This window comes from Electrona antarctica (genome assembly GCF_951216825.1).
Source record: "Electrona antarctica genome assembly, chromosome: 21".
NCBI lineage: Eukaryota > Metazoa > Chordata > Actinopteri > Myctophiformes > Myctophidae > Electrona > Electrona antarctica.
The window spans coordinates 24,302,544-24,327,329 of NC_136802.1; the positions used below are offsets into that span (position 1 = coordinate 24,302,544).

The window sequence follows — 24,786 nt, forward strand, 5'->3', positions numbered from 1 at the left end:
TCTCATCTTGTTTTCATCCATCCTTTGTTTATCAAAGAATAATATTTTGTATTTAAATGCCAAATGGCACAGAGATTGGGGGACGACGACGACAAAACACAAAAACAGGAACGAAAACATGTACAGACATCTCCACTTCCACCACCAGATATAAAAAAAGACAGGAAACAACAAATGCGGATGGTAACTAGTCTGAAAGTGATGAGCATCCATCCAGGCCAGCAAAAGCCCCACTACGTTGTTCGCATGACAGACTAATTGCTGTCTAATGACGAACAAGGGGAGAATGTGTGTGTGAGAGACTAGGATTCTTGATTTTTAAAAGGCCTTACAGGACGTTCATCACAAGCGCCAATCAATATCTTTTCCTGGCAGCCCAAAACTGCGTAGAGGCTGTGGTTGAGTGATCAGTGACATGCATGTGGATAATCTCCCTTAGCAGTTGTCACGTAAGACCCCCAGTGACCATATTCACATGGTGGGCATTTTTGCAATGTGAATGCGGTCCTATTTTACAAAATAATACATGATTCTCTTATGAATCAGTTGTTGGCGAGTGACAGAACTACGAAGTATAAATTAGGCAGCTCAACCTCTTTTAGAGATTAATTTTATTCCATTGGAAACTGGAAGAATGCAGAGTGTAAAACTGGAACTGTAAAAATTGGACATACATAGAAAAGCGTTACAAAAACATTAGACAGTAGTGCACAACTGGATATGATGTGTAAAATACATTTACAATACATTTACAACAGTGTTAGACCAGAGCATGTCTCAGGCTAGGGGGACCCGACTAAGACCCTAAAGAACCATGGCTATAAAATAAGTAGAAATATAAATCTGTATAAATAGAAACGACCAATAAAAAAAATACATTAGAACACTTACTGAAATGACACACACGAGTATTATAGTTTTGTGAGGCACAGTTTGAAAATGTGAAATTTGTCAGATAATGCCACTTTTTTACAGTGTTGGAAAGGCATGACATTTAAAACTCCACAGTCCTTTTGGAGTCCCCTTTCCAGATGCCATCTATAATTTCTGGGTGGTCCTTTCTGTTGGGATTAAGTTCACTATTCAGCCTAGTGAAAAGATTGCACTCACTGGAAACACTGTCTCTCTCACTCATACACATACACAAACACACCCACAAATCAGGCTCACTGACACACACAAATACACACAAAGTGCTGGAGAATGCCCATTGAAAAGCTATTGGACCAGTACATTCCATAGGCCTCATTTTGGGTCGATGTGTGCTTCACAGTCTATATTCCAAGGTGCTATTTTCTCTTATCCTTCCAAACGCCCAGGTGGGACTGTCCTTCTCTTCCAGCTCCAGCCTCTCCTATGAGGATAGCCTTCTGCCTCTTACTGTACGTTCCACACTGCTTTCACCGGCCAGAGGGCAGGGCCAAAAGTGTGAAATCCCTCCTCTGCCTTGGGAAACACAAATCAACATGGCCCAGAGCTAGGGGATAACCAATCAGCTTACGTCTTGCTGACAAGCTGGCGAGTCTGAGACAAGGCGGCGCACTTTGCCACGCAGGAAGTTGACATATACTTCAAGTACTTCTGATGCCGAGGACACCTGCCATGTGTCTTCTATCCCTGCTGCACTGGCTGGTGGTGTATACTCCTTAAAGAGAATATAAAGGAGCATGTGAAATCTGGCACAGTATAGCTTACTGTATTGTATTGTATTGTACTACAGCTGATTTCGTTTTTTCTATAAGCTTATCCATGCCATTATCTATGTCAGGGGTTCTCAACGTTTTTGGCTGGGGACCCCCAGAAATGCTTTGGCCACGTCTCACGGCCCATGCCTAGTCCCCAATACAAATTGACCGCTACAATAACCTTTAAAGAAATACACATAGAGAAAATACATCATAAATAAATACTGAAACCAGATATAATAATTAAGGAAAGTTTCGGCATGTACGATGTAAACTCTTACTTTCCATTTTCCAGCCATTCAGTTGCCCAAAAAATAAATAAATATATATATATATATATTTTTAATAACCTGGGGACCCCCGAAATGATTTGGCGACCCCCCGAGGGGTTGCGACCCCGAGGTTGAGAACCCCTGATCTATGTAAGGGATAATGAACAGCGAGGTTGGGTTCTCATTATTGAGAACCCAACATTGTAATGCTGCTAAATTATTAATTATAATGTAATAGTACAGTAATTGACTCCAGCAGTCTTGACTAAAACCTTGGTCCCTTACCACTTAAACCCTATACTTTGTTGACCGGGGGCCCCCAGGGGTCTAAACTTGGCCCCTTTCTCTTTTTCCTCAAAACCTCTTTGCCAAAAATATCAGATCTACAACCTCACGTGTTGTAATGAAACACATTGTGAGCTTGCAGGTGTCATATATGCTGTATATTATGTATATTATACAGCATATGGTGTAGCTGTGTGACATCTATCTGCATTTCTGCATAAACAAGCTTCCGAAGTTCCCCTAGAACTCTATATCTAGGAACTGTTCCCGGTTACAAATGGCGTAATGAATGTTTGCTGTAGTGACCCTTGAACCTACGTACAGTATGTGTGCATTTCACAAAGCTTTAGTCTGCCATTCCATGTTGATTAGCTTGAGCCAACTTAAGCTCATCTAAGTGCATTCAAAGTATAGCCAGATCCATTGTCACCTTCAATTTGACTTGTGGATGCTCACTGCACATTTAAAATCTACCAGAATCCACAGTGACAAATAAAGAAGTACACAATGTTGGAGAAAAATAGACATTATTAGTATGAAATGGTTTGGATCTGGTACCTCTATGGGCAGGATGTTGAGGCTGCGGAGCCAATTTGTGATGCTGTTCACATTTGTGATGCTAGTGTCTATTTGACTGCGCAGTGCTGTGCTTGTAACCGAGCGCTGTAGAGGGTTGAGCGCCTGCTGCAGCAGCCATAGACCAGACTGCACCTCTTGGACTTGAGCCAGTGCCTGGTCAGGAAAAAACACACAGGGCAACAAATTAAGTGAGGGGATGTGATAAACGAATGGAACGTCCTTCTAAGTTATTAATGGATGTTGTCTGTCCAATGTCCTGAAATCATTAGAATAACTGAAAATGTCAAAGGTATATCAGTGACATAGGTAAGGTTATACATGTGCAGGGTACTTTCACTTACATTTTTCTCCTCCAAGACATCAATGCCAAAACTGGTATTTGGAACAGGGACAGACCCTGAAAGTCTACATTCTTCTCGACACGACCGCTGAGAGAAATAGAGATGTAGAATAAAATTAGATAGTGGTTGCTTTTGTCCACAGTGCCTTACATTTTTAGCAGTGGGCAACCAGGCCTTTAATCTTAGCTATATGACCACAAGCAGTTGCCTCCTCCTGGTGAGCAGCAGTTCTCAAACCTTTTCATTTCCAGGACCCCTAGTTTTGTATGCGTGATTAGGCATGGACTTATATGGGTCCTTTCTGTTCCATTTGTACACTCTCAGACTTCCATTTGTACACTGTAAAGATTACCGGTAATGTGGTTATAACGATCAGCAATTTAGCTGGGGGCCCTTTTGAACCTCTTCAAGGGTCTGGCTCTCACCATGTCTATGTCTCGTGCTTCCTTAATGAATGAGGTCAGGACCTTCAGGTGGTTGCAGATGGGAGACGGTAGGCCTGGCCGGGTCCACTCCAACACCATCAACAGCAAGGTAAACAGTCCTGCAATCACATTATGTCACACACAGTGAAAAACAAGTTGAGAAGTGAGTGCGAACACCATGTAGCTGAAATGGATGGTGCTGGGTGCTGTTTTTTTAGATAATGATATTTCAGCTACAGAATGGGACTGTCAAGCCTGCTTTTGCCTTTGCTTTGGTTGCAAACCTTACATATTGAAAGAATTGTGGATGCCACACAACACAATTATTTTGCCCCATTCATTAAACAAATAGAGATACCTTGGAGATACAAACCCTGCCTGTACCAACAGCCATTGTCCTACAGCTCTTGATATTGACCATAACCATTGAACTTTTCAACCAAAATGTGTGATCATCTACCAGGGGTTCCAAAACTGTGGTGCGTGCAGCCGTGCACCCCCTGTGGCTCACGAGCGCCCTCTATGGGGTGCATGACATGAAAAGGCTAATGGTGGTGCTATGGTGTTATTTTAAATATATGAACATATATGCCAATATTTTAACTTGCCAAGTACATGCAGTACAAGTAAGTATATGCAGAATATATGTAGAATATATGCTGCATATGGCCATGTACCGGTATGTGAATATATGTGGATATGAAATGTTTTATGATATATAGCTTATCCACATATATGGCTATATGTAGAGACATTCAAATAATATGTCACATATATTAAAGATAGGACAGTAGGCTGACAGGAAATGAGGAGAGAGACATGGATGAGTGACACGCAGAAAAGGCCGTCGGGATCGGGAGACGAGCCTGCGATGCGCTGTCAGCCTACATTGTAGCCTATATGTGTCCAGACCATTACGCCAGTGGTCCCAGTTTTGACAACTTCGATATTTTATCTTTTCGATCTAAAGGTTAACCACATCGTCAGGGAAGCCTACTGAGCATTCCCCACAAAGTTTCATGAAAATCTGCCGATCCATTCTAGATTTTGACCTTGACTGTGATCTTGAACTTGACCCCAAAGATCTCTTCAGGGCAGCCTTTCATCATTCCCTCCAAGTTCATGAAAATCTTCCCATCCGTTCTCAGGTTATCTCGCTCGCACATGCTCGCTCGCTCGCTCGCAGGAACGCACCCTTTGGACTGTGAGTGCTCTACAAACTGAGCTAAAGCCATCCAGGCAGAGTAACAGAATAATAATCATATAACGGTACATGGCTTGACACTAACACCTGCCCGGGGCAGGTCAATAAAATGGTCGGGCAGATGAAGTTTGCTACTGGGTTACCCGACCGGGTGCACATGTTGCATAGGGATGCAATCGTCTTCAGTTCCCTATAAATACAACACAAGATATATCTGTCTAGAACGTGGTCAGAGCGCTCTGCGTCTCTCCCTATCTCTCTACCAAGTCCCTCTCCCTACCCCCCCCACCACTTGGGGGGGCAAGTGGCCATAACCTGAGGCCAAGTAGAACATGACCTGTACTTGCCCGACGGGCAAGTGCCTCTGAGAGCTTAGTGTCAACCCCTAGAAAGAATTCAACTTCATTATATCCACTGGCAGTGAACTGAGAGAAGTATACAGATCCAGTACAGTGCCAAGTGTCCCGAGAACATGCCATGCCCACAGCAATTTGTGGCAGGACATTGTAAATACTCCTGTGTGTCTGTGAACAAAATAACTCAAGAAGAAAAAAGGAAGCCTTGCAACTTGCAACTTGCATACAAAAACAGCTGCCAACAGTTGGGCAAATGCAGATGATACATTTCACATAATGTGAAAATGTACCGTCTCAAAGATACGGGGTGGAGACTAAATTATAAGAAAAGTTGTGGTGCAATTTTTCAATCCTTCCTGGATGTTCTTTAGATTAAGAAACTGACAGTCAGGTAGATGTAATATGGTGGAAAGTTGCAACCTGTTAAGAATAAAGCTTTTTGGAAGAAAAGATCAAGGCCATAAACAAGGTCAAGGTCAAACTTGGCATATACCACAATTGCTCAGATTATGAGTGAGTGGCAAACAAAACCCTCTTGAATCCTGACTATTTCATATAACAAGAGTGTGGACGGGGATTGCATCCCCAGTGAATTTGTTAAAATGCTCACAACACCCATAAAAAACAGCATCTTTACCAGCTTCTCTCCTGCCGATATCAGGGATTGTAACCTTTTAGAACACTACTGCAACCATGCTGAGTGTTTAACCGTGTCATCATTATTCAGTGTAATGCACAAACATCCAAGCACAGAGACAGATTCCTTGCATGTCCATTGTGACATAACAGGTCGTCCTTAAACCTTAAACACATGAACTCTGGTGTATCCCCATCCTGGAGGTATTCTGTGAAAATAGTTGAATGCAATGCATTGTGGGCTTGTAGATCGTCTATTTTTTGCGAAGTGATTTGTTGTAGAGGAAATCAACACGAACAGACCTAGTATATAGCCCCAGGGCACCCTCATCAACAAATTATAGGTGGTTGAGATCTTTCAACTGGAAGAGGATAGGCACGAGGAAACAAAACACACACCATTACACTGCCAACTTGCCAAGTGCCAACAGACTTTAGCCTTTTTTTACAGGTTAAATAAAGGTAAACAATAAACATACTGGATGAGAGCCAAACATAACTGCTTGGTGCACCGTGCACATGACGGGCACGTTTAGAAATACCGCACCGGAGCGCACTCACCTATTAGTTTGCATTGCACAGTGCGCTCAGTGCGCTATTTATGAACGCGCCCGACATAACATCCACTCTACATTTATCCATCGTCTTTTCTCAGTATTCCATTTGTGGGGCATATCCACTCAAACATGGGAGAGCACCACCAGTTTAACAAATAAGGCCTCTGTGTACTGTGGACCTGAGGCTGCTAAATTAATTCCCGCTCTTGTTTTCTTGTCTTTTCTTAACTGATTTAATCTTTTCTTAGCTTACCTTAAAGCATTACTGTAAAAGGTGGGGGGACTGATATGTTGTGCAAGTAGAATATTAGCCTACCCTAAATTTGAATGTCGTCATAAGGATGGGAATAATACACATGATACACCACCAAGATACCCATGTACCTGTCTAAATACTTAATGTCAATGAAGTCCACACCCACAACACCAGAGGGAGTTCAACAAACCCAGTGCAACCCAGATTCGGCACAAACAAGGGACTAAATTCATTTCGCTCCTATGCCACAAAAATGTGGAGCGCCCTACCAACTGTCATTAAGACATGTGAATCCCTTGACTCCTTCAAAACCTCTCTCAAAGGGCACCTACGGACGGCTGCAATTCGTAACTGACCCCCGTAAAATCTGAATCCCCCACCCACCCCTTTTGCCCATCACTGTATATGTTTTCCCCCTTTTTACCTCCTTTATGATGATTTCCTGTTTTGGGCTATATATATATAGAAGTGTATATATTTGTACGTCTCTAAATGTTATGATGAATTGAAAACGGTGGACCCTCTTAAACAAGTGTAATGCTATATGGTGTCGTCCACTCACAGTTAACAGTTTTTGTATTGAGTTGTGCTTGAAATGTACTGTAATTCTGCAAACTGTTAATAAATACTTAAATCAATCAATGTAATGTTGGTATGTAATGTCTGTGAATTCTATTGGAGTTTCTCTTTTTTTTCTTGTAGCATTTACTAACACAACCCAATGTTTCCTCATTGACCAAGAACTATTATAGTCTCTCTTGGCAGACACAGCACACTCTGAGCCCTCGAAAAGCAGTTTCAGTTATGGGTAATTTGCTGAATGCACTCTTTCACTGCAGGCTGGATGCATGACGGAGAAGGTTGATGGAAATCACAAATTACTTTCACAGACAGGTCAGATACAGGCCAGGTTAGATGTCCAGGCTCTCACTTTCACAGTGCAAAGTTAGAAAAACTGAAGCGAGATTGGATTTACTATAAAATGGTGTCCCTTTAGGCATGGTACATTTCCACATACCTGGAATTTGTCCAATGAATTTACACATTTTCCTTGTTAGGAAGGTGGTGGATGTCTTTATTATGGCATCCGGGCCCCGGGAGCATTTAGGGGTTCAAGTGTCAAGAACCAGAGACCTTTAGTTTCCAAGACTGCCTATCTACCCACTCAGCTATTGCCAACCAGTAATGAGTATACTGCATATTGTGGTGATGGTTAATATTTAAAAATGAAAATGTCATTGCGACTTTGGATCAAAGCAACCAAATTCCCATTCCCATTACAGCTCATGGGCAGCAGTAATTCATCTTTACACTAATTTTAAATTTGCACCGCTCTAAGCTGATCTGCACGTTCACCCAGCCACTGTAAACTGCCTTCAAGTAGTGATGTCTCTTCCCACGTCATGTCTTCCTCAGAAAATTTGAGAATGGATCTTTTAAGGGGTCAACGGCATAATCTGCTTAACTCCTTGGCCGACCACCCACATCATGTAGGGGATACTAAATAGCACATACTGTACACAGTAAAGTCTGTAGAGTTTAGAGACAATTTGTACACTCTCCGGTTTACATCAACAATCCAGATTTTGTTGTGTATGTAGGACGAATCAGTTTGTTTGGCATCGTATATCCGTCTCATAACAGAGCTTCTACATAATCCCTCTGTCCCGATACGACTGATAATTGTTTTATAGGCATAAGCAATGAAAGCATACATGGCCTCCTCCTGATTTCTTTCCAATACTGATTATCTACGCCAGGCCGGAATGCCCAGTTCTTCAAGTTTTACTACTTCTCATGCATCTGGGACATACATACTGTAGTTACTACATACTGTAGTAGGTAACTACTAGGTATTGTGAGACAGTATTCATACATTTCCAATCAGCTGCCAATCCTCATTGGTCCTCATTTTTATTGCTAATGATATTAGAAACCCTTCATCAACAATGTTATAGCGGTCTTAATTTAACCTCGACCTAATTCCAGTATATTGTGTTTCTGTGTGTGTGTGTGTGTGTGTGTGTGCGTGTGTGCGTGCGTGCGTGCGTGCGTGCGTGCGTGCGTGAGTACTGTTGTGCGTGCGCATGTGTACATGCGGTTAGTAGCTTCATCAATGGTTTCTATTCTGCAGACTCATGGTATTTGTATTTGTCTAAAAATGCTGATTGTTTAACAAGTGACTCAGCTTGAACATGACTGGATTTCACCTCCACCGAGGGCGGCCTACGTGAGCATGAATGAATACTAACACGGCACATGCTGTCCCCCCCAGCGGTTAATATTTGCATTTGCAGGATTGTGGGCAAAGTTAAAGGTAATAGGCCGATTGCCAACACTTTGTTGCAATTCTATTCTGGGAATGCCTAGTACGCAAAACTGGCAAGCTTCACACTGCCACTGATGGAGAACTCAGAAAGGTCAACCGGTGCTGCCAAGAGCATTTTCAATGCTCACTCATAATTCCTAACAATTCTTGGCAGCTGATGACAAATCAGTCTCCCAACGACACATGCCCAAGCGGCAGGGCAAAAGTGAAAGAAGACTCTGCTATCATGGAAGGGCCAGCAAAATAAACAGTGGCTGCTGAATAACCAGTCAATTGTGTGGCAGCAGTTTGCGGAAGGATGTTTCCTGTTTGAGAATGACAATCCTCCTGTGCCCCCCATGCTCCCTTTCGATGAATTGAGTACAAAAAGACCCCAATGGAAACAAGACATTCAAGGCTTTCTTGGATAAATCTTTTTAGCAGACCATGTATTGCACTGCTTCCCTGTGCTTGTCCATGCAAACTGTTAAAGTATTCAATCAATCAATCCCCCATACAGAGATGGTTTGTTGATATCAGTGAGGAAGAACTTGACTGCACAGAGCCCTGCATTTAAGTGGTCAGACAATGCATGTTGGGAGATTAGATCTGGCTAGCACTTGGCATTCCAATCCAAAGGTGTTTGATAGGGTTTCACTTTTAGAGTTAAATCACACTACAGACTTTGCTCCATATGCTGAAATATAGGCTAATAATAATAGTGTGCAAATCACTAATGAAATACATAGGCTACAACCACTACATCAACAGGATGACCTGAATGACCAGAAATCAGATTACACGTGTGACATAATTTCCTGCTGACCCTGATTGAAGTACCCACATGACCTTTTGCTCTCTCTGCTGTGTCACAACTAGTGGCATGGCATGTCATAATAAGCTCCAGTTTCCTGGCTGCTCTGTCATGGCAGAAAATAATGTGAGAGAAACAGCTATTGTTTCTGGTGTTAGAGGCAGAGAAACCATCGTCTGCAAATATAGCTATTTAGAATAGATAGTTCAATTAGACTTAATGGTGACTTCACGTGCTGACTTCATGTCAAATGAACAGCACAACTATGCTCGCCTACAATGACTGGTCTATGCTCAGTGAAACCCCTACAGAATGTGACAGCTACTGTATAGCTCAGACTAAAGTTTAAAGTTCCTCCCTGCCACACAATGCAGTGTTTTAGCCACGATTATGCTCTATGCCTGAGGCGCAACAGGGGCTAGAAAACTGTACAGAAAGTTCTCCAGCGACAATTAAAATGACAATGAAACAATCTAAATGGACATACACATGGAGAAACTAAAAGTCAATTAATAACATTCTATAACAACAGGCTAGACTACACAGGCTACTTTTTCTTCCTAAATTAACGGATGCAAACCAATACAATAAACGAAAACTCTTACCTCTTCTACCCGTTTTCTGCAACATTCGCAAAGATGTGCCACATCTTTTAAACACATCGTGAAAAATGATACAAGTGCACAAACGTCACGGCGCAATAAAACGGCATCTGGCCAAATCCAACACACACCCGAGAGCGTCATCCACCACGAACCAAGTGCAGATGCAGATCCGCAAAAGCCACTGACTGTGATAATAATGAGCAATCAGGCTTTGCATCAGCGAAGCGCGTCAGATACAGCGTTGTTTCACGTCCCCTGGCTGCGGTAATAAGCGATAACGCCACAGCAGCACATGGCCGAGGGCGCGCCTTTACGCGAGAGAGGGCGAGATCCAAAGCCGCTTTTACGCACCGCCAGGAGCGATACATCAAACACCAACCTAGCTCGGTGTTGTGACTCCTGCGCGTAAAGCTGAACTTCTGTTCAGTATGCTACATGGCTAATGTTAGACATGGAAGTTGGAACAGACACAGGAAGGCATCGCAACAACTCACTGGATAACTCCATATCGGATTCCGCATAGTCCCCCTCTGGGTCCTCACCGTTTCTCCCATAGACCCATCTATTGGCCATTAATTGCAAACGAAGCTCTTTTATGGATTTCTTATCCGGTAGTAGGTGTTTCTTCAAATGTCGTTTGACTTTTTTTCCTCCATTAATGACTTTGAAAATCAGGTTGCATTGTCCATGTGATGATTATCTACTACTTCCCCTGTTTTCGGAAAAAAAAGTTTTTCATTCATTGTTATCCCCAAATAATCATGTTTTGAAAACAATGGATAAAGTAAATAATGTCTCAAAACAGCCATGCAGTGACTTCCCATCCACTGTGTTTTTTAATGGAGGATCACCTGAACCCTTCCTCCTCTTTGGTAGATATGTTCAAAAATGATAGTGTAAATAATACGTAGGCTACTATACAATATGCCAACCAGAATGTCATAATCATATCACTGTCAATTTCACGTCACGTGTACACACACAAATGTAGACACAGAAATGTCTGCTATGAATCAACTTGATTATCCATATCTACCGGTATCCATCTGTCCAACCATTTCACACATCATTAAAAAAAAAATACATGTAGTCATTGTTAAATTAAAGTTATGACATGATAAGGCCTGCTGTAAAAATGTAACTTACATTCTCCATGCATGTACGTATAGACCTGTCTGCAGGGATCCTATAATAACTATGTCAGTTCAGTTAATATATTTCATGTTTTAACCAGGACATAGTTGGCTTAGTGCCAAATGGACTAGTAGGCTATACAAATATGTATCTAAAAAAAAAGATGAAAGGAAGATAAAAGAAAAAATGACACAGCTATACTCTATACAGACCAACCAATCTCAAAACTTGTATAATAGGTCCAAGAAACTTAGAGGACCACTTCACCAATTTTCAAGATATCATCATACAATTGGTCCTCACAAATGTTGTATTTTTGTGTCTACTTGCTCTGTGTCTCAAGAGGAGGGATGTGGACAACTCAGAAACCTGACTACCAGAGACATCATCGATGGGGAATCGAAGCACATAGAAACTGTCAACTGCAGGCTTTTTATTCTTGGAAAGTGCTATAGCATGCATGCTATAATAGAAGCAATTGTGTTGAATAAAAGAATGAAAGCATACAAACAAATGTATAAGCATAAAAGACAAAGACAATCCCATGCAATAAGTTGAAAGCAGATTTTAAATAAATATCACTGATAGATGTAAAACGGGGGTGGCATTGAGCCGTGTTGTGAGCTTGTAGATCCACTATTCTTGCCATTTTGAAAATAGCAGATCTACAAGTTTGAAGTGCACATGTGGCATATAGTCGCTTCTTTTGTGCTTGGTTTCCTAGACCAGGTTGCTTATTTATCTCATAAAATCTGGCAACACGGGCAGAGACACACTTTTAAGGAAACCGTTCAAGTTCAGTTAGAGGTCATCCGCCATCGCTGCAGAGGCATTCTTAGAATAGTTTCCCCTCGATATGGCGTCCTTGTAATACAATGAAAGGCATGGCAAGAGGCTATAGGAGCTAGCTCTCACTCTCGCATATCACAAAAAAACGATGGTTCTACTTTGGGTTGGTTGAGGTGATGTGGAGTGCTTCTCATTTGGGGGTACTAGTACCATCAGGGTAATTTGGAGTACTCGGAGGTCATTTGGGGGTGCTCATAGGGGTAATTTTGGGTACTCAAGGGCCTAAAGTTTCAAATCTTTTCCTTGTCTGATATTTCTGAACAATTCATCCCACATTCACAAAATCAGGTACATTTTGGAACTAATATACGCCAGCAAAGGCCAGCATGACCTGGCCTTAGTGAGTTTTGAAAGAAGTCCAACAACAACAACAAAAATCACACCCGTGTGAAGTGAGGGGCGCTAATATATTAAAGTCATTATTTGACAAAGATGCTATATACTGTAGCACCATAAAAGGTACAATATATGTGCCAACAAAGATCTTTTATAGCTACTTAGCACACTTTTTGTAGTGTAGTGCACAATATTATACCCCCCCACCCCCTGCTCATTGTGGTAATTTATCCATCACACTTAATTCTAATCCTATTATGAGATGATCAAACGATAATAGAAATCATCCATTGCAATAGATTAGCTTCTAAAGTAACATCTATTTTTCCTACTTAAAATGTATTTTAATGTTTAATGTTTTTTGAGTGGTGTAAACCACTCCTACAACTGGCTTTGTTAGTCTGTCTGTCTGTCTGTCTGTGCAGAAAAAATGAGCATGGTTGCTACGGTCACCCAGTTCACCCGGGTGTGATTTCATTACGTCAGACATTACGTCAGACCACAGCTGATCAGGCTATATAAGACCTTACACCACTCAGTTCACACGGGTGTGATTTTTTTAGTAAATGAAAAGAGATATTATCTCGTGACCCATAAAAATAGGTCCACGACCCAAACATGGCTTCAGACCCACTGTTTGTGTTAAAGGATGTCAAATCACTTAGACCATTTATGGTCCATGTCCTCACTTTGCCCTTTGGGACCAGAGTAAAGGAACTATGCTGAACCTTCCTGGAAGTCCCTACTGTGTTGTGAGAGGGGGGTGGTCTTTCAGAGATACGCAGAGGTCTTACGCCAGACAGGAAATTATGGTATATTTGGATTATCAGGTGTCAGCTCGGTATGCCGAGTGACACGTATTGACTTACTAAAATAAATAGAAATGCTAAAAAAAGCATCGCTATAGAATTGTTTCAACACAATGGGTTCACGTGCTTACTGTATTTACAATGTATGGTGAGCCCATGAGTACAGGGAGTACTCACAGTGCACATTCATTCGCATGAAGCTGTGAGTTCACAGCTTCAAACTTGGCACATGATTCACAGAGGACTCGGGGAGAGCGATGCCCGGCGTGAATTTGATCAGATTGGCAGTCACAATCGGCCATATATGGGCATATATGTATTCCGGTATGCCATATATTATGGGCATATACTGATGACATCACAGGTCTCCATATATGGGCATAAAAGGGAAACAGACAGACACAGACAGGTACTGTACAGAAGCTGCTCCGGCGATGACAAACGGGGGTCCATAGACTTGTTTGGCTTGTTTCTTGTAAGAAACAAAATTGGTCATTTAGTGCCCTAAACAAACATTAACGTCCATAGATTTGGCCGGCAATCGATTTACGTCATAAGTGCTCTAAACAAACATTAAAAATCCCATAGACTTGTGCTGCCATATGACGTAAAAGCCATGTAATGAAGGGGCTAGCTCCCCTCAGAAATGTGTATACAAAAGTGGAGTGAAGCGAACTATGACTAGGAGAAACTAATGAAGAAGGCGAGGGTAACCTAACTTAACTCACTCTGACATTGCATATGTATCAATTAGAAGAGATGTCCCGATACTGTATCGGTATCGTAAAAGTATCGGATCGGCCCTTATTTGGTCATATCGGGTCATATCGGTATCGGGGAATATGCCAGTCTAACCAGTAACCATCGATCCGAGGGGTTGACACTATGGCAGGTAAATAAAATGTTGGGGAACGTGGAGTTTGCTTTGGAGTTGCCCAAACTGCAAGTGCACATTTGAGTGAGGAGTCTGCTATAAACACAACACGAGATATTTAGCTAGATAGCTATAAACACTATTACCGGTTGGGACTTCAAAATAAGATCTTTTTTCTTTTTGTATTATTATAAATATTATTCTCTGGTATCGGTATTCGGTATCGGTAACGGATAACACAGAAATTGTGGTATCGGGATCGGATCGGAAACGAAAAAAGTATATCGGGACCTCCCTAGTATCAATTATATGTACAGTATCAATGTCCAGTGCAGGGGTGGATGTCCCCTTGAAAAAAAACTTTGTTCAACACTGAACTGGCTGTACAGAGCCACTGCACCACTGTGCTGTTTGTTCACAGCCGCCGGGCTGTTTGCTTATGTCTGAGCCAATATGAGACCAAGTACGTGCAGCGAGCCATGCATCGTGGCCAGAGCAGGGGCTTGGAGTGGGTGGCGGGTCATTGTGGGGGGCAGGAGTGTCTCGTCACTCTGACTCCTTGGCTGGACTGAGAGGCTGGCGTTGAATTCGGGATAACTAAAAAGGGGAGGGGAGATATAAAGACAGGGATGAACCCAAGGACTCCCCCCCCCCCCCCCCCCCCCACACACACACACACACACACACACACACACACAACTATGCTTAATAAACAAAGACAGACAGGAGAGGGAGAGTTTGCGTGACGTCATAGTAAACAGAGAGCACTGAGGTGCAGCCAGCCAGGTCTGCTCCTCTGGCGCGACACGAGACAGGAAGCTGACATAAAAGAATAGGGGGACCGGCGGTGTGGGACACAGGAGCCAGGGCAGTAGCCGGCTGCAGAGGTTTGGAAATCATTGTTTCAGAACACACAGGCGTCTGAAGAGGAGAGGATAATCGTTTGAGTTGGCGGGGGTTCGCCGTCCCATGGTGACGTTTGTCACAGGGAGTGTTGAACAGCTGGCAAATGGTCAGAGATATCCCCGTCTGAGACGTCCCCCTCTGCTGTGACTACAGGACTTGGTCACGTATGATTACAATTTAGGAATTTGGCAGACGCTCTTAATCCGGAGCGATTTACAGTAAGCAAGAACAAAGACATGGAAATACATCAAAATAGTCATCATGAATCATACGAAAGCTAAGAACCTAACAGTGGAATATCTATATAATGAAACTATATGTATACACAATAGAGTGCTATGTCTACATACAATTCTATCTAAGTTACCCATTCTGGGCGGGAACCCCTTTTGGTGTTATAACCCTTCTGGACGGGAACCCCTCTTGGGGTTCTGTACAGTATGTACAGTATTCAAAAATGTAAAATATGTGATGCTGGTATATAAATATTTGAAGTTTTTCAGAAAACTTTATGTTTAGCATTTGCATACGCCTGTAATGTCGCTGAGGCTAGGGCAAGTGCTACGGCAAGTGCTATGGCCGGGCTAAGATGGTGGGTTTTCAGACGACGGCAGAAGATTGGGAGTGAATCTGCAGTTCTAACTGCAATGGGAAGTGCATTACATAAGGTTGGAGCCAGAAGGGACAAGAGTTTTGGACGTGTGGAGCGTTGTCCCGGTAGTGAAGGTACTTCCAGCTTCCCTGCGTTGGCTGATCTGAGCACACGGGAGGGTTTGTAGGGTCTGATCAGACTTGCAAGATATGGGGGTGCCAACCGTGCCATACCTTTGGTTGCTTTGAAGGCCAGCATCAGAGTTTTGTATTCTGTGCGGGCAGCGACCGGGAGCCAATGGAGGGAGTGTAGAAGGGGGGAGACATGTGAGACGTTTGGCTGGTTGAATTGAATACCAAGCGAGCTGCAGGATTTTGGTTAAGATCCGGCTGAAGGGGCGACTGGCACAACTGTCGATAGAAATGTATAATATAGCCTAATAACAATTTAATAATCAAACATTAATATAAATGTATGTATGTATTACCACTACATTACAAATATATTATGCATATTCTCCAATAACTCCAATAACCAGACTGTCAGAAATACAGACATCTGTAGGACACCAGCCCAGGACTGCCTTTACATTTTTGATGGAGGCAGGAAACATTCTCTCCGCTCTTTATCAACTCCTCCCACCTGAGCAAGTTTCTTTCCCCATGTATGTGGTAGGCCTATTTCCCCTGTCGCCAAGCGGCCTTGAGCAGTATTTACTGTCTGTTTGCCCTGGCCTCACCTCTATCTACTGTAGCTTACCCCTCACACCTCTGGCTCTCTTCTGGATGGCCTGTCTGCTATTTCCAGGCTTGGCTGTTCTTGGCTGTATGCCCGAAACGTCTCTACACTGCAAACCTTCGTATCCAGCTCTACCTCTGCCCTAGATTTATGTATTACCATACATTGTCGGGCAGAAGCCTTGTCCCTCCATATTTCATCTTTTTTATGTGCATTAATGCCCAATTGTATTGTATGTCAAGTAGCGGAAAAAGCTGATCTACAAGCTTACAATGCATCGTAATGCAACAAAATAAAGTTGTTACGTTTGTCTGTGGGTTTATTTTAGCAATGGTATTGGCAATTAACAACAGCTTGCAACTAAATAATACAAATATTGTGTCCATTGGACAAACACAGGTTTTTTCTTTTTTTCCCAGACAGTGATGATATATGCCTGAGTAGGTCACAAAGTCTGTCAAGATAAATATCCACCCCCTGAAAAACAAATAGCATACAATCACAAATAAATAACTACACAGGGACATATTGAGCAACATGGCAGCTGAAAACATTCTATTTACTACTACAGGAAGAACCTTCCCACGTGCTGCCTATAAAATCAGTTAGTTTCAGTTAAAGCTTGACAGTTGCCTATAGCTGCACCTGTCAAGTTGAAATAACACCTCGGAGGAAAGCCTGGTCTGTGTTACTAAATTGCAGTGTGATCCGGTCGGGAGCGGATGATATCGTTACGTCATGTTGTAGTCATTGTTTTGTAGTCATCAGGCCGGAACCCTCTAAACCAGAACATCCTTTCCCTCGAGCCGGAAGAATAATACCATCCCAATGAAAGCCTTGATGCAGCGTTTATTATTCTTCTAAATACAAAACAATGACTACCACATAACGATATCATCCGCTCCCAACCGGATCATGAATCCGAAAAGGAATGCTGCCCAGGCTACAGTAGGTTTGGGGTAATGCATGTTCCCTCCGTTTAGGCCAGTACTCGTACTGCTCTGCCAGCTGCTCTGGCTGTAGTGACCCTCCAGCGGCTGCCCTGGTCTCACCCTGTGGTAATGTGATGTTAATTGAGTCCACAGTGTAGCGAGAGGTTGACAGAGATGGTGAGACTCGTGCTCCAGAGGTCTGATAAGGCCTGCCAACAAGCACAGACATCCTGACCTGCTACTTGACAGGCTGAACACCGTGTTCTGTATCTTCCTGTGTAGCTAGCAACCACTTACAGTACGGGCGCATATCTTTGGTCTGACGTACTAACAGTACGACATGCAATATAGTCTGACACCCTACCCCAAACCCTCACCTAACCCTAACCGCACGCGGAAGCCACGGGTGAATCTTAACTGGCCACATATGTGTCTTAACCGGCAACGCATGTCAGAGCCACAGGTGAGTCTTAACGAGCCACGTATGTTGGACTATTGGTACAGTATGTTGGCCTAACATATGCCCCCCTTACTGTACAACCTTTTGTACTCCCACGCCCATTGCCCACACCACCAATATCACACCCTGGTATTCCTCCACTGATTGTTGTTTGATATACTAATGATACTATGCTTCTCCAATTTAGCAGCTACTACTAATAACGTCAAATAGCCACTCTAATGTCATAGTTTTTCAAGTGCAGGATTGCCTTTCTGCTATATAATATGGGACACCTGCTTAATGAGTACATGGTGTGAGTATGACCCCTAAATACTGTGCCTTGGGAGAAGACTGAGTGTCTAAAAGTCCTCCGGGGAACCTGAATGAACTCAACAATCCGACCATAAGATTTTGAGATAGTGGCCATATGTCCTAAAAGGTGGAGAAAAATACCAAGAGGTCACCAACATCTGAAGGGTTAATTATCCAGTGATTATAACAGAACAAAACAAATTCTATGGCAATCCAGAGATTTGTTTTCTAAATAGTGAATTATTTGGGACCAAATGGTTTTTGATGTAGCACCTCCAGGAGGACTTTAGAACAGGGATCCCAAAACCTTTTCAGCTAGAGACTGAAAGAGTAATCTAGTGTCTTCCCATGGAACTTAATCACTTGGACTGATCAGCACCAAAAATCATGTGCACAATGTCAGTTTGCCACAGAATTACTTCCACAATTATTATTACTTGCGCAAGCAGAGCGTGCAGGTACTATAATCGGCTGCGTATGTCGGTGCATGGCGTCGCTTGGGCAATCAGGGACCAAGTATGTACTGTATGTATGTCGGTGTTGTCCTCCAGCCAAACATTTGTATAAGGTCAATAGGGGGTATGTATCGGCTGGGTATGTGTGTATGTCGGTGTACTCCACCGGGCAATGTACAAGCAGGCCATACATGGCCTACTTGTGTGCAATGCACAAGTTGGCAGCTCGACAGAGTGCATTTCTAGTTATTATTGTTTTTGAGTGGTGTAAACCACTCCTACAACTGGCTTTGTTAGTGCAGAAAAAATGAGCATGGTTGCTATGTTCACCCTGTTCACCCGGGTGTGATTTCATTATTGAGTGGTGTAAACCACTCCTACAACTGGCTTTGTTAGTCTGTGCAGAAAAAATGAGCATGGTTGCTATGTTCACCCTGTTCACCCGGGTGTGATTTCATTACGTCAGACATGATTTCATTACGTCAGACAGGCTATATTACACCACTCAGTTCACACGGGTGTGATTTTTTTTAATTTTACATATGATTTATACTTTTTGAAATATATTAATATATATAATATTGAATTATTATAATTAAAGTCAAAGGGGCTTAGATCAGGCTGAAACCTGGACTAAATTTGGTGTCATATACCATAAATATGTGACTATGGTATAGATGACTGACCACACAAGCCTCATGTGGATCCACATGATTATTATTATTTTAGGTACAGTTGATTTCTCCTGCTGCTAGTGCAACCCAGCCTAAAATCAATGGCTTTCTGAGGATTTTGAATCTGTGGGATAGCATGCTGTTGGATACAGTAAAACTAATCATCCAGATCATGTCAGGCTATAGAGGGTATGCGCATGCATAAAGTGAATGGCAAATCGAGTGCAAAGTGACAGGCAAAGTGAGTTTAACATTGTTTAATGTCGTTTCATGCAATCAGATATGACTTTTCTGTTTGGATGCATGGGCTGTCAAGGCCAGAAAGTAGTTTTTTGCCACTCAGTAGGCATTCCTGCATAACTTCCTGGTTTGATGATGATGTCACGCGCACACCCTCTATATAACAACACAGGGTTTGCTGCAACAGTATGTGGAAAGTAGCAACCTTTTTTTTTTCCTTTTATGAGATTCATGATATCGGAACACTTGCACAGTTGCCAGTCTGCCGCCCATATGAACTGTCCCGTTTCCTGTGACGGGAAAAGACGATAGGGACTTAAAGTATAATTATAAGATCTGTATAGCTCCACCAAACATGCTTAGGCCCATGTTTACTCTAACATGCTTGTTTTCCTTTTGTTTCACAATGGTATACAATTCTCCCTGGGATATTTTAGGTCTCATTGCAAGATGCAGGGCTCTTTGGGGGGAAGTTAGCCTACTCATGTGTATTGACTGGACATGGCCATTTTCACAGCTATTGAATAAGGCCTGTCAAAAGAGAAAATGCCATGCTAGTTATGACACAATGAAAGCATGCAGCTGCTCTAATTCCCATGCATAGGTTAGAACAGTTCAAATAAGATTTGGAATGAGTTAAACGTCAATAAAATGTGTAAAGAATGCATCTAATGCACAAATTGAGTTTAACATGGTTGATATGAATGCTAATCAATACAATTGGTACCCACCAGCATTCACTTATTTCTGCTATACCAGGAGTTAACAAACTGTAACATCAATTACAATTATGACATGCCCAAAATATGGATGCCAGCAATCTCAACAATGTTATGAATGTTATTATATCTTTGATTTGTTTTGTTGTTGTTTGTCCTTTCCAATTGCCTCCAAGTTAAATTTGCAAAAAAATAAAAACAGAAATAGTTTAAAAGGTTATTTTCAACCCCATTTTCCAGATCGTCAGAACTACTGATATCTGTAGGATACCGGGACTACCTTTAAAATGTGTACAGTGTAATGATGTATAATATGATGTACCTTTGCCTAATGGGAAAAAACAGTAGAGACGAGTTGCAGTGGTAAAGTGACATAACTGACTGCTTTCTGTGGTTTCTGATTGTCAATCAATCACAAGGATCCTTTCCCACCTCCAATTGATTGATTGATTGAGTGATTGACAGAAGCCCTTTCCAGCAGGATGTGAATAGCTCAACTGGTGTGTCTGAGCATTGATTCATAATAATAATGTATAGATATTATAGATCTAGATCTATGTAAAGCGCCTTGGATAAAGGCGCTATATAAATGCACCATTTACCATTTACCATTTACCATTTACCATTTACAAAGACGAGCCTTGTTAGGAGCTGCTGTCCTCCAGTTATGTTATGTGATTTTACAAAATACTGTATGCATTGTCAGTGGTGTGGCTGACTGACTAAAATCTAATTTATACTTTGCCACATGACATTGTCGCTCACAGCAAATAAACAGAACTCTGCAAAATGACACTTTAAATGACATTGTTAAAGTGGTGTGGTGGGTTTTGTCCCAATGGCCCTGTGCTGGCATGGTGTTGGGTGAATGCATACTGTATCTGCAGGACAGCACAATTGAGGAACAAATGTTTAGCTGTTTCACACTTTTAGAGTTAAATTAATGCTCAGGGGTAGGTTTGTAATATATTGTAGTTTTGACATCATACCTTAGTTTTAGCTCTGGTCCATAGCCCTAATGCTAATTCTACCCTTAATGCAGGGCAGAATTAGCATTAGGGCTATGGACCAGTCCCGAAATACACCTCCCAATGCCACTCTTAGCATCAATGCAAATCTCATGTGAGTGCACACCATCAATTGGCACAATATGGACAGTCTAAACATCACGTCCCGTGTTTTTATGATTCTGAAAAAACTAATAATAAACCAAGTAGCCCTACTGTAGTAGACAATGAACACCAACACATTCAGAGTTAGTGATGTAAGTAATCTTACACAAGCACTCACCTTATAGTGAGGTGTAGCTCTGGTCCATAGCCTTACTGCAGAAGCAGTAAGGCTATGGACCCGAGCTAAGTGAGGTGCTGTTACCTGCTTTGTAGACTCCTCATGACTGAAGAATCTGCCTGGAAACTGACTCACAGTTAACAGCCTTTGTATTGAGTTTGTGCTTGAAATGTACTGTAATTCTGCAAACTGTTAATAAATTCTTCAATCAATCAATCAATCAATCAATGTATAATCTATTATCATGTTTACTGGGGGAGGTTCTCAGATGACTTTGGCACACTGCACTGCAAGACACCTGTCGCAGAGGAGAGAAGCAAGACACATGGATGTCCCAGGAAACTGCATGACATGGTTGTTGTTTCATTATCATTCTAGTTCAGTCAGTAGACCTAGTATCATTCTAGTTCAGTGATTCTAAAGCGGGGGGCCAAGGAGTCCCTTTCATGTCTGTAACTCGCAGTCAAAGTGAAACAAATTGTTCCATGTGTAGGCTATGCGGGTAATTTAAGTTACATTTTTTGAGAACTGTTCTAGTTTAAGTAAATTGGACATTCTTCTAAACTTGATGCAAACAACCTTGTAAGCAGCATGGCTAGAGCTCAGCTACATCAGATTCAGTGTACTCTTACCAGTTTGAGAACCAGAACCAGATGTTCTACTTTAACTCACCATGCCGCACCACCACTGCAGCCTGTATTAAATTTGCTATAAAATTCGATGTAGAAATGTTAATTACACTAGCGTTTATTAATTAGTTTGGCACTCTAATGAGCCTAGTTGGTCAGACTTGAGTGTGACAACACAGTACTGGCCTGTCAGAAACATTGACTCCCCCTTCTGGTCAACAAAGGAACTACGTGGGAAAGATGACCAGGCAAAACAGTAGGCTGCGGCCTGCGGTTGTCTATAAACGAGTGCGCGTGTGCGCACTGCGTGGCGTGCGTGTGCCAGCGCCAAATATGCCCTCATTGCAAGTGGATCATATCATAATCACAGGCGACTTACATCACAGGCTGGCTGTTTTCTTTTTTTAAATAATAATTAAACACACTGACTGTTCCCACCCAGGCGTGTCGTTGGGTTGTTACTCAAATTGTGCGCCGCTACTGGAGGCGGAACTAAAGCCCGCGAAGGGGACTTCAATCTGAGTTGCACCAAACAAACCACTGTTATGTTACGCAAGAAGGCTGAGTAGAACATTGTTCTCGTTGATATTATTTCGATGAACGTTCTCCTCGGATTTATAATATACCAAATATAAATAATTACCTTAATGGATAAAAACGTCACCGAAAAAGTAATAGCAGGAGTCGCCGAAGATCAGATTGACTGGGGAGAGAAGAATGCAGTAAAAGAGACCAGCAGCTGGAGTGACACTTTATTGAAGAGCGCCCACTGTGGACTTCCTATCCCCGTTACAGTCACAGACCCCCTGCAATGTTCCCTGATTAAAGGAGAGTGCCTGTACTTCCATTATGGGTGTGATGGACAAGATGACAGAGGCTGGGGCTGTGGCTATCGTACCGTCCAGACAATGGCTTCATGGTTGAGTCACAACTGGCCTCCTCCTCCCCCTGGGGGCCAGTGCAAGCCCCCTCCAAGTCTCCCTGAGATCCAGCAGGCCCTAGTGGCCATGGAGGACAAACCAGGCTCATTTTCAGGTTCCAGGGAGTGGATCGGGACATTTGAAGCTGCCCTCGTCTTGGACTACTTCTACGACATTCCCTGTAAGGTGGCACACGTGAGGGGTGGGGGGGCAGAGCTGGAGCGCGTGGCAGTGGCAGAGTTGCACCTGCACTTCCAGAAACACGGGTCTCCAGTCATGATGGGAGGGGACAGAGACAACTCGTCTAAGGGGATACTTGGAGTTTGCACGGGGGACGAAGGAAGCTATCTGCTTATCATGGACCCGCACTACTATGGCTGTCCTCTGGAGAGGGAAGAGTTGCAGACGCGGGGATGGGTGGCATGGAAAAGGGTGTCATCTCTGGACCAGTGTTCATTTTATAACCTGTGTCTGCCTCAGAGTGTCATACAGGGCCAGGCATAGCAAACTATAGGATATGGTTGTCCTCTGTGATGTTTTGTTTGTTTAAATAATATTTGTGTAATTAGTTTATAAATTATAATAATGAATTATGGAAAAACATGCCATTTCCTGCTCTTGACTTAAAGTATGGTTCCCTCAGTTGAATGACAAAAACAGTCATTAGGAACTGCTGTCCTCCAGTTAAGTGAGTTAACGTGTTATCAGTTATCAAGTTACAAAGTACTGTATGCGTTCATTGAATTGGCAGTGGTGTGGCTGACTACGTTTAATTTATGCTTTGTCACACAGCAGTCACTCGTAGCAAATAAACAGATTTTCGCACCTCAACACATTTTAAGATGACTGAAGGAGAATGCATGGAAACAACTGGAGCAAAATCTATATTATCCTGTATTCCTGTTCACGGCGGAGGTATTCAGAGAATGACTTTGACATGACACTGCAAGACACCTGTCACAGAGAAGGACACTGGTGACTGGACACCACTGGATTAAATGTTTCCTTCAGTCAAATGTTTGCACTCTGAACATGTGCCTGACCAACAGTTGTTGTTGAAACTTGTAGCTGGATAAGTAGTGAGGGTCACACCTGAGTCCTGACCCTTCTAAATAACTAAAAGTGTACATTCTTCTAAACATGATGATGCAAGCATCCAAGTCAGTGTACAATCAGTTTGTTAAGAAGCTGTATAGTGCCATCTTGTGGGTAAATTCTGAAATGGCACACTGCTCGAATTTGGACCTAATTTAAATAATAATTTGCCCCAAATTATTCCCAATAAGCACCATGTATTAAATAAATGTTCCTTAAGTTAAGTTATATCTTAATTGAGAGCTTCTTCTGACCTGATTTTTTTAGTTCAGGCTTAGTTCAGGATTATCCAGCTAATCCAGCGACCAACATACAAAGCTGTGTTCAAAGAATGAAACATGATTTAATGCTAAATTATGTGGTTGTTTATTACATATGAATGATTAATACTCTTGAACTGAGCAAATTAAAGAACATATTCTTTATTCTCTACATTTCACATTTCAGGCAGATTTGGGTCCTATATTCCTTGTTTCATTTCACCATTTCTTGTTTCTTTTCAAATGAATAGCAGTCT

General features: G+C 42.3%; 2 protein-coding genes across 2 annotated transcripts; one reads left to right on the forward strand and one right to left on the reverse strand.

Annotated features, from left to right (window-relative positions):
- Positions 1-16: 16 nt before the first annotated feature.
- epoa (erythropoietin a) lies at positions 17-10,508 on the reverse strand. The gene is made up of 5 exons (XM_079490428.1): positions 10,324-10,508; positions 3,588-3,706; positions 3,163-3,249; positions 2,801-2,974; positions 17-1,645 (listed from the first exon to the last, which is right to left on the reverse strand). The coding sequence occupies exons 1-5, from the start codon at positions 10,346-10,348 to the stop codon at positions 1,493-1,495; spliced, it is 558 nt and encodes a 185-aa protein (XP_079346554.1). The 5' UTR covers positions 10,349-10,508; the 3' UTR covers positions 17-1,492.
- A 12,258-nt stretch (positions 10,509-22,766) lies between these two features.
- ufsp1 (UFM1-specific peptidase 1) lies at positions 22,767-24,005 on the forward strand. The gene has a single exon (XM_079490787.1). The coding sequence runs from the start codon at positions 22,902-22,904 to the stop codon at positions 23,676-23,678; it is 777 nt and encodes a 258-aa protein (XP_079346913.1). The 5' UTR covers positions 22,767-22,901; the 3' UTR covers positions 23,679-24,005.
- Positions 24,006-24,786: the final 781 nt, after the last annotated feature.

Bases quoted from the DNA above. Each gene is read 5' to 3' on its own strand.
- epoa (XM_079490428.1), bottom strand. From the start codon at position 10,348: ATGTTGCAGAAAACGGGTAGAAGAG. The intron at 3,707-10,323 runs GTAAGAGTTTTC...ATGTGATTGCAG, and splicing joins GCAGAAAACGGGTAGAAGAG to GACTGTTTACCTTGCTGTTG. The intron at 3,250-3,587 runs GTGAGAGCCAGA...TATTTCTCTCAG, and splicing joins AAGCACGAGACATAGACATG to CGGTCGTGTCGAGAAGAATG.
- ufsp1 (XM_079490787.1), top strand. From the start codon at position 22,902: ATGGATAAAAACGTCACCGAAAAAGTAATAGCAGGAGTCGCCGAAGAT.